General features: G+C 47.9%; 3 protein-coding genes across 3 annotated transcripts; 2 read left to right on the top strand and 1 right to left on the bottom strand.

Moving 5' to 3' along the window:
* Nucleotides 1-331: 331 nt before the first annotated feature.
* Nucleotides 332-3958, top strand: N7484_007384 (uncharacterized protein; the record flags this gene model as incomplete). The annotated part of the gene is made up of 9 exons (XM_057117771.1): nucleotides 332-406; nucleotides 463-610; nucleotides 665-759; nucleotides 819-1436; nucleotides 1488-1640; nucleotides 1694-3001; nucleotides 3050-3178; nucleotides 3230-3346; nucleotides 3398-3958. The coding sequence occupies 9 exons, from the start codon at nucleotides 332-334 to the stop codon at nucleotides 3956-3958; spliced, it is 3204 nt and encodes a 1067-aa protein (XP_056970806.1).
* Nucleotides 3959-4765: 807 nt separating this feature from the next.
* Nucleotides 4766-8974, top strand: N7484_007383 (uncharacterized protein; the record flags this gene model as incomplete). The annotated part of the gene is made up of 4 exons (XM_057117770.1): nucleotides 4766-4980; nucleotides 5081-5237; nucleotides 5305-5758; nucleotides 5817-8974. 4 exons carry the CDS (start codon nucleotides 4766-4768, stop codon nucleotides 8972-8974), a joined length of 3984 nt encoding a protein of 1327 aa, XP_056970805.1.
* A 122-nt stretch (nucleotides 8975-9096) lies between these two features.
* Nucleotides 9097-14236, bottom strand: N7484_007382 (DNA-directed DNA polymerase zeta catalytic subunit REV3; the record flags this gene model as incomplete). Its single annotated transcript, XM_057117769.1, has 2 exons — nucleotides 9097-13937; nucleotides 14002-14236. The coding sequence occupies 2 exons, from the start codon at nucleotides 14234-14236 to the stop codon at nucleotides 9097-9099; spliced, it is 5076 nt and encodes a 1691-aa protein (XP_056970804.1).
* Nucleotides 14237-14652: the final 416 nt, after the last annotated feature.

Genomic DNA, 14652 nt, shown 5'->3' with positions numbered 1-14652 from the left:
GAATTGAACTTCCCCGCTTCGGACTTCCACCGATGCGCTTCCGCTCCACTGGGGTCGGGCGTGGGGGAAGGAACAGGGTGTGGGGGTTCAAATCCATAGAATGAGGGCCAAGGTAAATGAGAGTCTGTCCACCAATGGTCGTGCAGTCAGGATTTCTGTAAAACGCTCCTTACTATGTAGAAATGGAGCGCGCTGATTGGTCAGACAGCGTCATATCCGTTGACCGGGCAACCACGTCAACACGGTTCTTTCAATCCACGACCCGCGTGCCGACGACACTCCAAGAGGACTACGATCCTAGGCATCGTCTGTGGTTGCAGAGACCGTCAGAATGTCTCAAGATTTGACGCATTTGGTAGACGAGATCGAGCGGATTGTGACTGCTCCTTACGCACCGTCGCTGCAGGTAGGTGATTCTGACCCAGTAAATAGCGGGATATCAGCTGACACCATGTGCGATAGGATCTATATACGCTGCTTCAGAGTAGGACTACTTCGACAGTCAAATGCTGGGCGCTGCAAAAGCCTTGCCAAATTGGACTGTTGGCCGATGTATTGGTAGAAAGCCTCTCACGGTCGCGAATCGCTCTTCCACTACTTTCTATTTTTGGTAAGGACCAAGCATATTGGTCTTATGAATGTTTATGTTGCTGATGGCGTTTAGTCTCCGAAATCACATTCCGAGATGCAGTCCTACTTCGCCATCCAGTGATTCTGGATGCTTTCTTACAAAAAGCCGTCGATGGTGGTGAATCAGAGGTGAATCAAGTTCTTGGCACAAGAGTATCATTTTGGGTGAAAAATTAATATAAATGCAGTATAAGCTGGCATGTGTATCTTTACTCTCCAGTCCATTCCCGGCAGGGCTTGTGCCTCCTGCTCGGCTTGCCAATCTGATCACCTGTTTTGTGACCGCAATGGCCCGGACCCCAAACGCAGACACAATCGCGCCCTTGCACACCTTGATGAATGGACTTCAGGGATGCTCACTCCTTCAGCATGATGTTCCGACCGAGGTAATGTCTAATATGCAGGTAGAATTTACGAAGACTTTACGCAACTTGGATGATCACATGGGCAACCTCTTGTGCCTTGCAACATTTGCACGCATTGCATCGATTCGAACTGTCGGCTTTACTAACAAACACGGACCAGAAGTCCCATCATGGCTTCTCAATATTCGGCAATTTTTCGGGCCAAAGCGGGGTCTGAAGACGTTGGACTTGGTCGTCCTCCGGGTCATCCTTGCTTGCTCATCGAATTGTAACAACCTGACTCCCCCGCAGGCAGCTGAAAGTATTCAACTTGCCATTTGTATTGCCGATGCTATTGAGCCGGAGCAAAAACAGGCTTGGATATCTGGAAATTCCTCCAAGATTGCTAAGCTGTGTGAAAAGGTTGCTAGAGATGGACTGGATCGGGAAATTCAGATGATTGTAAGGTACCTTTAATTCGATTTGCACTACTACTGACTGACTTAACTTCAGGGCGTTGCCTTTCTCTTATCTCTTCTTCCTGCGGCCGATCTTCCTGGCCATATTAGAGAGCTTGCATTGCATATTCTTGTCTCAAAGGGCAGCAGGGGCGTGATGGGAGTCATGCTACCCCATCTTATCCAACGTATGGCTGAGTCGCTGGTTGTAAGTAAATATTCGTTTTTTATTTGTTGGTTTTTGTTTCTGACTTCAAATAGTGTTCTGAGAAATCAGCCGTTTATCATCTTCTGAGATTCACTTTTGAAGTTGTCCAAGAGGGTGATCTACCTGGTCAACACTCACTGTCCGATCTGCAATTGGCCAATTTGATACTTGCAGGGTTTCAATCATCCAAGTCCCCAGTATTATTTGACTCCCTTCTTGATTCAGTCTCTACTAGAGAATCCGTCCTCGGTCTGCTTGGGAGTTTCCCAGCCAAACCCAAACAGACTCAGTGTCAGGGACTACAAGCCTGCTCTTGTGCTAAGAACTCATTGCAGAATCAGCTTCTGATCAAGATTTTCGATATCTATTTTGCTGCTGCACTTTCAAGGGGTGGAAATAACAGTGAGATTCTTGTCATGAAATCTTTTGTTGAGCATGTTAGGATCACAATATGTGGCAATGGCTGTTTATTCTCCACAGCCATCTTGCAAGACTTTCGATATTCAGTCTCTCTGCGCAACAGACAGGACTTTTCAAACACCGAGTATCCAGTTCGGGATTGGCGATTTGATGTCGCTGATGTTTTGATGCAAAAAGCCCAAAGTACCCGCGAGGACATGATCAAAAAAATTGAAGATGTCTGTGTCGATTTGGAACGTCGTTGCTATGAGGTTGAGGGACCGTTGCGTTCCGCAGAAGAAGAGCGCGACCGACACATTTTCGAAGCCGAAACCCTCAAGCGGCGGAATGAAGGTCTGGAAAAGCAATTAGAAAATTCATCCAGTGGGATCTTGGAGCTACAGCAAAACTTTTCTCGTTTAGAGCAACATGCTGAAAAAGCTCGTGTTCGTGCCGAAGAGATGTCTGCTGCTCTGAACTCTGCACGACAAGAGCTCGACCAGCAACGTCGCCTCGCTGAAGAAATCCTCCGCAAGGAACAAGATTCCTCTTGTGCTCGCGTAGACGAACTGTCAGTCGCTCTAGAGTCCGCACGGCATGAATTCGAAGAGCAGCGGCGTCGGTTCACTGAAATGACCCATCAAGAGCAAGAAAGCGCTCGGGATCGAGAATTAGACCTACTTGCAACTTGCACTGAAAAAGACGACCAGCTTGAGGAGCAGCAAGAGAAGCTCAAACACCTCAAGTCAGAGGTTCGACAAATGCAGCAGACATTGGAGGAGTATAACAGAGAACAAGCCATATCGAATCAAAATTCCGCCTGTTTGCTTAAGGAGCTTGCGGAAATTAATGCATTGTTTGAAGACAACAAGATGCTTTGCTCCAAGAAAGAGGACGACATTCAACGTCTTTTGACGGAGACAGAAAACATGCAGATGGAGATCGAAAATATGAAGACAATGGTAAGGCTGCTCAAATTTTAGAGAGGCACATGTACTGACATTAAACAGATTGATGAGCAGAATATGGAATCCAAGAAGCTTTGCTTTGCACTAGAAGAAGCTCAAGAAGAGTCCCGGCTTGGACTAGAAGCCACGAAACAGAAATATGAAATCGAGCTTACGAGAGCCACATCAGAGGTAACCAATTTCTCTTACACTCTGCTATATCATACTAACGAAGAAAAACAGAATCAGTCCCACAAGGAAGAGATCGGTCGGCTACATATGGCAATGCAGGTCGCTGCTCAGAATGCCTCTAAGGAACACCATTCAAAAGACAAATGTATTCACATGTTGGAAAAGAAGGTTAGTCCCCATTCACCTTCCATATCGATATTTTTACTCACAAATGCATAGATTCAATCTCTCCGAGATGAGCGAGCCAATAAAGCTCGCGAATTTTCCGAGGCGCAGCAACACATTGGTAGGCTGATGAACGTCATGGGCTTCACTGCCAAACCAATGGAACCACCTGCTTCCACCCAGGAGCCCCAGCCAGGCACAGAACGGAGACATCCAAGAAACATGCGCGAGTCTGCATGCGACGACGAGGAGAGCCAGCTAGCTGAGTCCTTCGATGAACTAGCTTCTAATGTCCGGGGTCCCAGCCCCAAACGGTCAAAGGCCAATCGACTCTCAATGAACCCCGGAATCCTGCAGTCATCTACGACTTCCGCTAACGGGCCATCCAAACAAAGCTGTCCGGGTTCCACTGTTCAAGTTGTCCGCCGACCTCTTGGACTTAGGGACTGTAATAGTCCCCGTAAATCGCAGTCGAGTCAGCCTTCGAAACAAGGCCAATATTCAGAAAATAAGCTGCAGGCTATCGATTTGGATATGGATCTGGAGTTCTCCAAGGACTTGTTCTTGAGCAGTACTGCATTTTCTGGGTCAAATGACCAACTCGGTCCGCAATGAGTTCAGTTTATGAACAGTCAGCCCTCTTTATGAATAATAGTCCTACGCATCCCTGTCATACGGTGGTAGATGCCCAGAGGCGAAAGTTGGAAAGCTTTTTCTCGGAGCAAGTCGCCTGAAAGTCGCTATCCAATTTTTTTATGAGCACATCCAATCCCTCACTATTTTCCCTTTGGTACGAGCTGTCTTTTGATATCTTCGCCTATGATAAAGACCTTGAAACCCTTCCCAAAGAACAGAACTATATACACCGCTTGTAGCAAGATCCAAAACTTTCACATCTCCCTCCAGTACCGTTGGACGAACCAAATCTTGATATCTTCACAAATTATCGAAAGCCATTTCAGGACATAAGAACTGGTTCCTGCCCAGGTAGTGTTTGGAGCAGGTGCTTGGAAAGATATAATGAAAACAGAATGGGATTCTTTGTGCCTCCCATGAAGTTCAGGATCAACGACCATCCATAGGACCTAGGAGAAGTTAAGCTCTCTAGAGCGTTCACGATGTTTTTTTGTCAAGCTGAGGGAAATTTCTTCTTCCGTCATGCCTGCACTTGTAGCCAACAAGGTTTCTAGGACCTGGGAGATACTTCTGCTTGGGTACGTCTTCACTTGTTGATTCACCGACTATGACATGTTCCTAAGTCACCCATGTTAGGGTCATATGTCTACTCAGACATCTATCCCACCCACCACATGTTTTCTAAACTTATCTACGATCTTCCTTCTCGGGTCATCTAACTCCCACATATCTCTCATACAACTCCCACGCACTTTTCATATATCTCTCATCGCTAGATCTCTAACCATGTATCCCCGCCGTTCACCTGTTTCTCCGCCTCCACCCGTGTGGCTAACATGGAGAAATTGGGAATCTGTGGCAGTGGGTGTCTCAGACCTCCCTAAGGAAACCAGCACCTACGCTCTATGGGACGCTTTTTCGAACGAGGGCAACATCTTCTCCATCGATATTTTCGAAGACCGCAACGGTAACCGATCAAGCCGTGGGCGGATTCGCTTCAAGTAAGTCTCATTTTGGCCTCGGTCAACAGTCTCTTAGATTCCATCCTACGCTCATTTCTATATTGGATATCTCTCAAGCCCATTTCTGACTACTTTGAAGGCCCCCTCCTACCAGAGATTTTTGGTCAAACCAAACCTATCCCTTTAAATTGCGCAATGGCCTAATCTGCTACCTCCAGCTCAACATCGAACTGAATTCTTATGAGCCGTGGGTGCCCAGCCCCGTTCGTGAGGGTGTATTCTATCCAACAGAAATTGTCAGTTTCAATCTATTCCAGGAATGCTAATACTAAGCGGGCTTCTGACATTTGAATTTCAATGTAGGAACTCTATCTATCCAAATTGGATGTTGGAGTCTGCCCAGATGAGAAAACATTCTTTCCAATGCGCACATTCGAGAGTTCCAACTCCCTAAAATCCGTTTGGGACGTCCGAGCCCGAGCACTCTATATATTTTTTGAGCTGGCAATCCGTCAATCCAGTTCAAAGCGCACAGGGGTTGTGACGCCTCCGTCTTTGTATCGGATCCGAATGAAGTTTTTTGAGCTCTCAAAAGTATGGGAAATGAAGAACAACGGCACGAGCGAGCATTGCTACGTCATCGTGCTTGACGCTCCTCCTATCTTTCACCGTCAAACTTCTACCACCGCATTCAACTCGGAGATTACCTGGAGAGCTTCTGATACATGGTATCGTCAGACTTCTGTTGTCCACAACCCTTTGTCCCAGGCGAACATCTCTACCAACCTGCGCAAGTCGGGCCAGATCATTGACACAGGTCAGTCGCCTTGACACACGCCTAGATCCCTCAAGCTAACCAACTTCGTTCCTCCTAGGCAGATGGAACGTATTCAAGATCACGTTCTCCCGAGACGATGTCCATAATTTAAAGGTCATTCAAGAGATCTTGAAGGACCACAATATCATCATCAATGATGGCAGTTTCACGGAATCCACTGTGCGTCCTCAAGCAGTTTGGAAATGGATTGACCATACAGAATCAACGCATGGCATGTCCATGCTCGAAAACCTGTATGACCAGGATTTTGTTCACCTGCCATTCTCTGTCCGCTACCAACTCGAAGTATGCCTCTCAAACAGATATTTTTCGGAGTTCGCAGTGCTCAGAAAATTTCTCTTGAAGCTCATGGAGCTCGGAGAAGCCGATGCCAAGGCTCTCCTGGAACATGTGGCTACAAGCAGGAAGAGCTATATTGACCCCATGCAGATCTTCAATCTGCAGTTCCGCAAACCGAAGTCCAAGCTTAGCAAGCATTGCTGCTACATGCGCAGCGCCAGGGTGACACCGACAACTATTTACTACAGCACACCTACTGTGGATACTTCCAACCGTGTCACTCGCCGGTACATTGAATTTGCGGACCGTTTCCTTCGGGTTCGATTTACAGACGAGGTAACCCAGGGTAGGATACATTCCAGCTTCAACGATAGCAATGATGAAACGTTCACTCGGGTCAAAAGAACCCTGACTAGGGGCATTACAGTAGGGGACCGTCACTATGAATTTCTAGCTTTCGGAAACTCCCAATTCCGTGAACATGGTGCCTATTTCTTTGCTCCGACGCCAGACCTAACAGCCGCTCATATTCGGGCTTGGATGGGTCAGTTCAACCATATTCGGAACATCGCAAAATTTGCCGCGCGACTGGGTCAGTGTTTCTCTACTACTCGCCCTGTCTCTGGTTGTCGAGTTGAGATTAAAATGTGCGAGGAAGTCGTCCGCAACGGCTTTACCTTTTCGGATGGAGTCGGTAAAATCTCCAGGTTTCTCGCGGAGATGACCGTGACCGACCTCAATATTGAAACGAGGACCGGGAAACCACCCTCTGCATTTCAGTTTCGTCTTGGGGGCTGCAAAGGTCTGCTGGTTGTTTCCCCGGACCCTCAGCCTAAGGAGATTCATATCCGCCCCAGTCAGCTCAAGTTTGAAGCCAAGGCAAATGGACTAGAAATTATTCGCTGGTCACGATACTATCCCGCAACGTTGAATCGCCAAATGATTCTCGCACTGTCGGCTCTCAAGATCCCGGATAGAGTATTCCACCAAAAGCTTAACATCATGCTCGAGGACTTAAATTTAGCCATGAGCCAAGTCGAGCCCGCAGTTCGCCAGCTCCACAGGTTTGTTGATCCCAATCATATCACGATCAGTCTAGCTCGCATGGTGAGGGAGGGATTCATGCAGATCAATGAGCCTTTTGTTACCTCAATGCTCCAATTGTGGAAAGCATGGCATCTGAAGAATATCAAGGAGAAAGCCCATATTGTGATTGATCAAGGTACAAATCTGTTTGGCTGCATGGATGAGATGGGAGTTCTGAAGGGCCAATTCAATCATAGCCCCAGTCTTCGAACGGCATCATATGAAGAGAGAATTACTGCCGTTCCTGAGATATTCGTTCAAGTTTGCCGCTTGGAAGGTGGTAAGCCTGAGGTCATTAAAGGGCTCTGCATATTAGCCCGGAATCCGTCTCTCCACGCTGGTGATATTCGTGTTGTGAATGCGGTCGATAAACCAGAGCTCAGATATCTTTGTGACGTTGTGGTTTTACCGAAGACTGGCGATCGAGACCTGGCTAGCATGTGCTCCGGTGGAGATCTTGACGGTGATGACTATATGGTATTATGGGATCAAGACCTTATTCCTCAGAATTGGTTTATGACTCCAATGAAATACAGCAGCAACAAAGCTCCCGATATGGACCACGATGTCACCGTTGATGAGATCACATCATTCTTCGTGACATACATGAAAAATGACAGCCTCCCTCGAATTGCACACGCCCATATGGCTCATGCTGACAGGCTCCCCGGTGGTGTTCTCGAGACCAAATGTCAACAGCTTGCGAAATTGCATTCTGATGCGGTTGACTACGTCAAAACAGGAAGTGTTGCAAACATGGATCGCGATTTGGAGCCTCGTCAATGGCCACATTTTATGGAGAAGAAGCACAAACGCCCAGAACAGATCTACAAATCGCGAAAGATCCTAGGTCAGATTTACGATGCAGTGGAGACGAAAGATTTCGCACCAACACTCAACCTACCGTTCGACGCTCGAATCCTGAATTGCGAGCTTGTCCCTGCCAGTGAACAATACCTTGAATTTGCAGCAGATTTAAAAGTCAATTATGATACCGCAGTGCGTCGAATTATGGCACAGTTTGACATCAAGACCGAATTTGAGGTCTGGTCCACTTTCGTCATGTCCCACAACTGCCTCTGTCGTGACTACAAGATCCATGAAGATCTAGGCCGCATAACTGGATCTCTCCGCGAGGGTTTCCGGCATACATGCTATGAAAAGGTCGGCGGACGCACGTTTGAAGAAACTGCCCCGTTGGTTGTAGCCCTTTACCGCGTGACGCACGAAGAGATGGCATACACACTGCAAGCCCAAAAAAATCCGGTTCTCAATGATTACGACGATACAGACGAAGCAGGCAGCGAGGAAGGTGGCAAGATACAGCTACCGCTCATCAGTTTTCCATGGATTTTTCATGAGTTCCTCGGCAAGATAGCGATAGGCAATTTCAATATGCCAGTTGCAGATGCGGTTGCCGATGGCGAATTGCCACAGGTCAAGAAAAAGATTTACACCCAGGCGGAGGTGCAGATGCTCCTTTCCGGATTGAAGAGTTTTGCTACGGAAGCGGGCACAGAATCTGATTTAGTTGATGTAATTCCTCCGGAGAGTGCGCCTCCTGGTCAGAACAGTCCCCAGTGTCATTACAGTGATTCTGTAGCGGGTGTCAATTCCCACACATCTGGCTTCGAGTCAGATGTTCATCTGGGTAGACGCCACGAGAGCAAAGAGGAAGCTGAGCTGTGCACTGATACAAGTTCCCATAAGGCCTGTGAAGCGGGCGGCGAAAACCATGAGTCTAGAGCTATGGTCGAAATTGTTGAGCAAGGTGGAGACGTGGAACCCGGCGCTCTGGATGATTTGCTTCGCTTGCTCGGTGGTGATTGACATATACAAAAGTAGCAAAATTTGCGTGAAGGATACAGTGATGGGAATTGCTTGAGATGCGCTTGCCTTTCCTTCCACATGGACCGCAGATCTCAATTGCTTAGTTTACATCAATACTAAAATCACCAATCCAATCCCTCTTCTCCCTTGTTCTCCAATAACTCCACCACAGGTTCTAGCACAGTCTTCGAATGACGCCAATTAGCCGCATCGCGTGTCCGAGAATAGAAAACAGGACAATCCAAACTATCACAGCTAACCTCATCCACGGCAGAAACACCCATACAAGATCGACACACAGCCTCAAGATCAACAACCCGTTTCTCAGCACGCTGTAGCCTCGAAACAACACCCAAGAGAGTAAGATGCGGATGCCGGAGACATTCCTCGCATAGAGAACCGTTAGCATCGTCAAGTTTCGCTCTGCATACAACGCACGATGATGAGCGCATGTATGATTCTAGCGTCCGTTTCATGATCTTTGTTTCTTTAGAAGTATCAACGCGTCGGATACGCTGAACCTTGGGCATCTCATCGTACCATTGACGTACGTTCGCACCAACAAGATTGAAGATGCGCTCGAGTGGTGGAATGATGTTCTTGGAGATATAGTATTCCGCATCAAGATCGAGCTGGGCATCCTGGAGGAGCGTCTCGGGTCCCACGCATCGATCTACTAGTCGCGAGCCCGGCGCGCCAGTAATTACAACATAGGGGACACGTTCGCCGGTCTGCGGTTCCAGGCGAGGGTCGTCGATCATCCGCTTGGTGCTGATCATAGCGCCGGCGGGGAGAGTGCCGCGTTCACTGTATGAGCCTAATTTAACCTCTTTGGCGAAACAGAAATCCTGGATTGAGACACGACCCTGCATTATCTTTGTGCATTGGCGCTGGAAGTAGGATTTAACTTGACTGAGGTCTGCGGTGCGGAAGAGGATCTTGAGGGCCTTTTCTTCGATCTTCTGTTCAGCAGGAGTGCCGTCGCGGCGGACGGTTTCGATACCCTTGGCGTCGAACTCGGGTTCGGTTTGATTGCGATGTTCGTATTTGAAGCCGACGTAGCGCTTTTTGGCAAGCAGGACGCAGGGATGGTACACCTTTTCGAATTTGAGTTTGATGGGACGGGGGTTCATGTCTGTTACTGCTTGGGCGATTTCTTCACCAATATCGAAGGCTTGGTCGCGTGTTCGGCCCTTCAAATAGACGAAGAGACTGTCTGTGTCGCCGTACACTACCTCGGCACCCCATCTTTCTATTGAGTGGATGAATGCAATGGCTTTTTCCAGTGTTTCACGACCAGACTGGACGATACTGTCTGCGATCTCGGAGCAGGGCATACGGCCGGAGAAAGATGCCGATGTGTAGCCATAAGTCACGTTCGCAATCAACTTGAGAGCTAGCTGGCGGTTGTTGAGAAGGCGTTGTAGATTTCTATCATCTTTGTCGGCCTTCATGCCAGTTTTGACCATGACTCGAGTCTCGAGGATTTCCGTCAGCATCTTTGCTAGAAGAGACTGCCGTACTTCCTGCTTCGCGTACATCATGCCATTTGGTGAGATGTTGATCTTGTCTTTAAGCAGTTCCAGCAGGCGTGGCTGTCGCTCATAGTCTAAAAATCCCATCTTGTCTCGGCCACGCCAAGACGATGCTCTGCCTAGGAATGTCGAGTAGCAGTAGTTGTACGCGATCATCACGCTAGGGTAGAGCGACTGAAAATCAAGGACCACGAGCGGGCTGGTGTAGAAGTCACTCTGCGGCTCCATTACAAGTGGCAGACATTCGAGAGCATTCTGCTGCCCGACTTGCCTTCTACTTGGCGATACAAGTAGGTAATTTTCGGGCTTGGCGATTCGAAACATCAGAGATTCAACTTTGAACTGAGATCCTCGATAATAGACGGAGGAGAAGTCTATTCCAAGAAGTCGAGCTTGTTCACTGGTGCGCGGAACCAACTCATTAGCTTCAAGGATTTCAAGGTTCATCTGCACTCGAGAAGTGAAGTAATCGAGGACTTTGAGAATATCTCGAGGCCTTTCGCTTCGGTACCATTTTGTCAAGTCTTTATGAGAGTAATGTGGGATTCGGCGGTGCAGAAGGTGAAACACGACATTTTCCATGGTATATTGCAGCAGGTTGAGCTCGCCACTCATCGCACGCCAGATATTGATCATATGTCGGCCAGTCACTTTGATTGATGAAGTGTGACCATGTCCCCACCGGTCATCTTCTTTGCCAAATTTTCCATGTGCCTGAGCCTTCACCCTGGAGATCTCGTCACAAAGCTCGAAGTCGTATTTCTTCCGAGCACGCTCAATCACATAGCCCCAAGAACCGTTGTGCACTTCGTAGCCAGTGATAATGTCCGGATCATGTTCGCGGACAATATCAATCAGGCGATTGATCAGGTCAAGCTCCGTTGGCTCGTGTTCCATGTCAATCTTAAGTGCTTTGGAGACCTTGGCCTCCGGTCTCTCACCCTCGCCTTGGTATACGATGCCAACATGGACACCAGGGAGGTGGCTGTTGACTTCGATGTCCACGTCTTCGGACTGAACACACCAAAAGATGCAAGAAATCTCGTCTTCCGCGGGGTTGGCTGATAGCTGTCCACGAGTATTCACATGCACTTCTAAGCTCATTGTGCTCATGTACTGAATTTGATGTTCCACGCTGGTCTTCTTGGTCTTTTGTGAGTATTTAAAGCCATGACGGTTCTGTGTTGGTCCCTCAATTTGCGATAGCAATTCAGGCTTAGGTTCTGGTGGAAGACTATTTACTGTTAGTGTGACATCATGGGACTGTTCATGTTGCTCAAGCCACTCAATAACTTCAGCTCGACTCGGTGGAACAGGCGCAAACTCCCATTCTCTAATGGTGCACGATTGTCGTAGTCGTCGATCGGCTGTTTCTTGCTGCTCTCGGTCTAGAGTTATCGGACATTGCTCACCAGACATTGCAGGTAGACTTCCCGACGGGTCGAAGTGCGGGAGAAAGTGGATTGTATTGCTTTCCAGTCGAAACTCCCGCCCCGCATATTGCCGGGGCCTTTCAGGCACATCAGTCTCATCGCTATAGTATGCCTTCTGATAGACGACTGGAGGACGACCATAAACATCCATAGTGGAAATAACATCATTGCTACCTGGACCTGCGAGTTTAAAAAGACACAGGGCTTTGTCCGGCAGGAACTCGAATGAATCGGCGAGATTTTCCTTCAGTCCAGCGATGTGTGAATTCAGTGCAGGGATTCCCACCACCGTAGAGGAAGAGCCTGTCAATGAAGAGAATGCTTTCTCGTTATTATTGCTTAAGTCTTTATTATTGCCTGCGTCGCGTGTAGCGGAGCTAGATGGTAACGAGCTGGGCATGTGCTGGGAGGATTGCGATGCTTTCTTCGAAAATTGAGAGTCATTTTGACTTTGACTGAATCGAAGGATAGTTAAAGGGTCATTGGGATCCTTCACAACGGGATAATTTAGTCGGGTAATAGGGTTTTGCGCCTTGGCGCGAATTGTTCTCTGCGAAGAGGATGATTTTGGCTCAGATGATGCAGATACAGGCTTACGCGGGGCTTCTGTATGTTCTTCGTCTTCAATTTTACCCCTGTCGATTGGCTTTCTTGATGATTGCGGTGGTTCATAGATGCTCCAGAATCTCGGCTTCTTGACGGATGATCGGTCAGGAAAGACGTGCTCTTCAGATCTTCGCTTCAGAATATTTTGGCTTTCTTTGGTTCCTTCTAACCCGGCTTCCTGGTATTCCTCGGAAGACAATGATGAAGAGTGCTTAGTTGGATCCCCATTGGTCCGCGAGTCCAATTCGGGTTGAGCAACTTCATGGCTTGTAGGATCTTCTACATTGACAACATCATCAAAAACACCATCGTAGAAGCTTTCTTCCAGCATGTTTCTCTTTGTCTGAGAATTTTCTTCTTCGACTCCGATTTCAAAGGCATTATCCACTTGATCATGTTCCCGGGATCTCTTTGACTGAGTGAACAGAGCGACCTCCTCATCCACAGATATTCGAGGCAGTCCATCGGATTTTGAAGGTTGGCCGTGGAAAGTGGATTGGCCAAATTTTTGCGGGAAGAAATCCTCAACGCTGCTCAAAGCAGTCTTGATATTGGCGGCATGTTTATCTGTGCTCAGGATCGTATCAAAACATATGTCTTTCTCATTATCCCTGTGCTTCTCATCTGCTGCGATCTGGTCTGCCATCTCACGAAACTCATCTTCATGTATCCACCCTCCTTTGGACTTGTTTCTGGGATCCGCGGACATCGAGATTAAATCTTCCGGCCCGAAAGGGCTACTGTTTGGGTCAATTATCCCCATTCTCTTTTTGCGTCTCTTCGTCTCATCTTGCCATAGCCCAGCTACGCTAGGAACGAGTCGCTCATTGAAAGCAACTGGTTGTAGCATCTCTGTGAAGTCATGATGTAAAGGACGTTCCTTGACATCAAGTCGGTTAAGAATGTCCTGTACGCAAACGTCTGCCTCTAAGGCGCAGTGACTTTGCTTTCCAAGAGCGGGGTCATCGATTATGCTCTCGGGATCAATCGACCGGTCATGCCAACGATGTTCCAGGTTGTTCAGCTCCAGGTATTCTGGTACTGGTGCTCGAAATTTGACTTTTGAGCAGTCCATATAGTTACAACCGTACAAGTTGTAGTCGCACATCCACTGCGGAACATATTGCATATGGCTTTCATATGGTTGTAGTGGTCGTTTCATCACCGCGCCTTGGTGGAGGAGATCGGCTAGGCGGGTGATGTAGAAGGGATTCAGAAGGTAGATCTTAAAGAAGAACCGGTATCCCACATGGTATCCATAAAAAGGTATCCCTTTCACGAGGGTGACGTGTGCGACGTATGCAGTCTTCTGGTCATACGCATTGCGACGATAACTGACAGCCAAGACATGATCGATCGAGAGATGAAGTGTTTGAATCGCCGAATTCACTAAGCACTATCTTAGTATTCGATCAATCGCAGACTATTTAAAGTATTGACCTGGATTACATACCCGCTTCGGTCTCCAGAGACCCATTGTACTCGATGTACAGATATGGAAATGCGCCATGAACGTGAACGCATACTCGTTGACCGGTTTCTGTGGCACCAAACACGCGAATCACAGGCACCCTAGGCTGGTAGTTTTTCGCAGATGCACCATCTCGACAGGGCAGTGGAGGGTCTAGCTCCGACGCGGTGGCTTGGTAATGGTCGATGCAGTTAAGGCGCACGCGAAAGGGATCCATCTGGCCGATTATGTGCTATCGAGGCCATAGGCGACATTGTGCAGGAGCACTAACAAAGACTTGGTAATGCAATGCTGCGAAGTTTGTTGGAATCTTCTTTGAGTTCTAGAATCTTGACGCGCTCTCGGCGCGCGGTATGTCGCTTAGGTAATATTGACATAGATCGAGCTTTGGTAATGAACCTTGCTTCAAATATGCGAGAAACGAGGTCCGTGACACTGAAAAATGAGTCGCATTCTGGTATGCTATGAGAGTCTAGGTCGTATTTATTTCCTTGAGTCCGTGTGAAAGTTACTAGCTCGTATAAAAGATCCCCGATGCAAGTCATCTGGTGGGTCCCTATGGGACAGTCACGTGAACGCTCTTCAATCTCCAGCTTCCTTTCGACGACTTCTCGAACTTGTCTCAACCTCACT

Source organism: Penicillium longicatenatum, assembly GCF_028827895.1.
Source record: "Penicillium longicatenatum strain IBT 33135 chromosome Unknown contig_4_segment0_segment0, whole genome shotgun sequence".
NCBI classification, from domain to species: domain Eukaryota; kingdom Fungi; phylum Ascomycota; class Eurotiomycetes; order Eurotiales; family Aspergillaceae; genus Penicillium; species Penicillium longicatenatum.
Note: the sequence above shows the minus strand (reverse complement) of the source record. Positions and strands in the feature narration are given on the sequence as shown.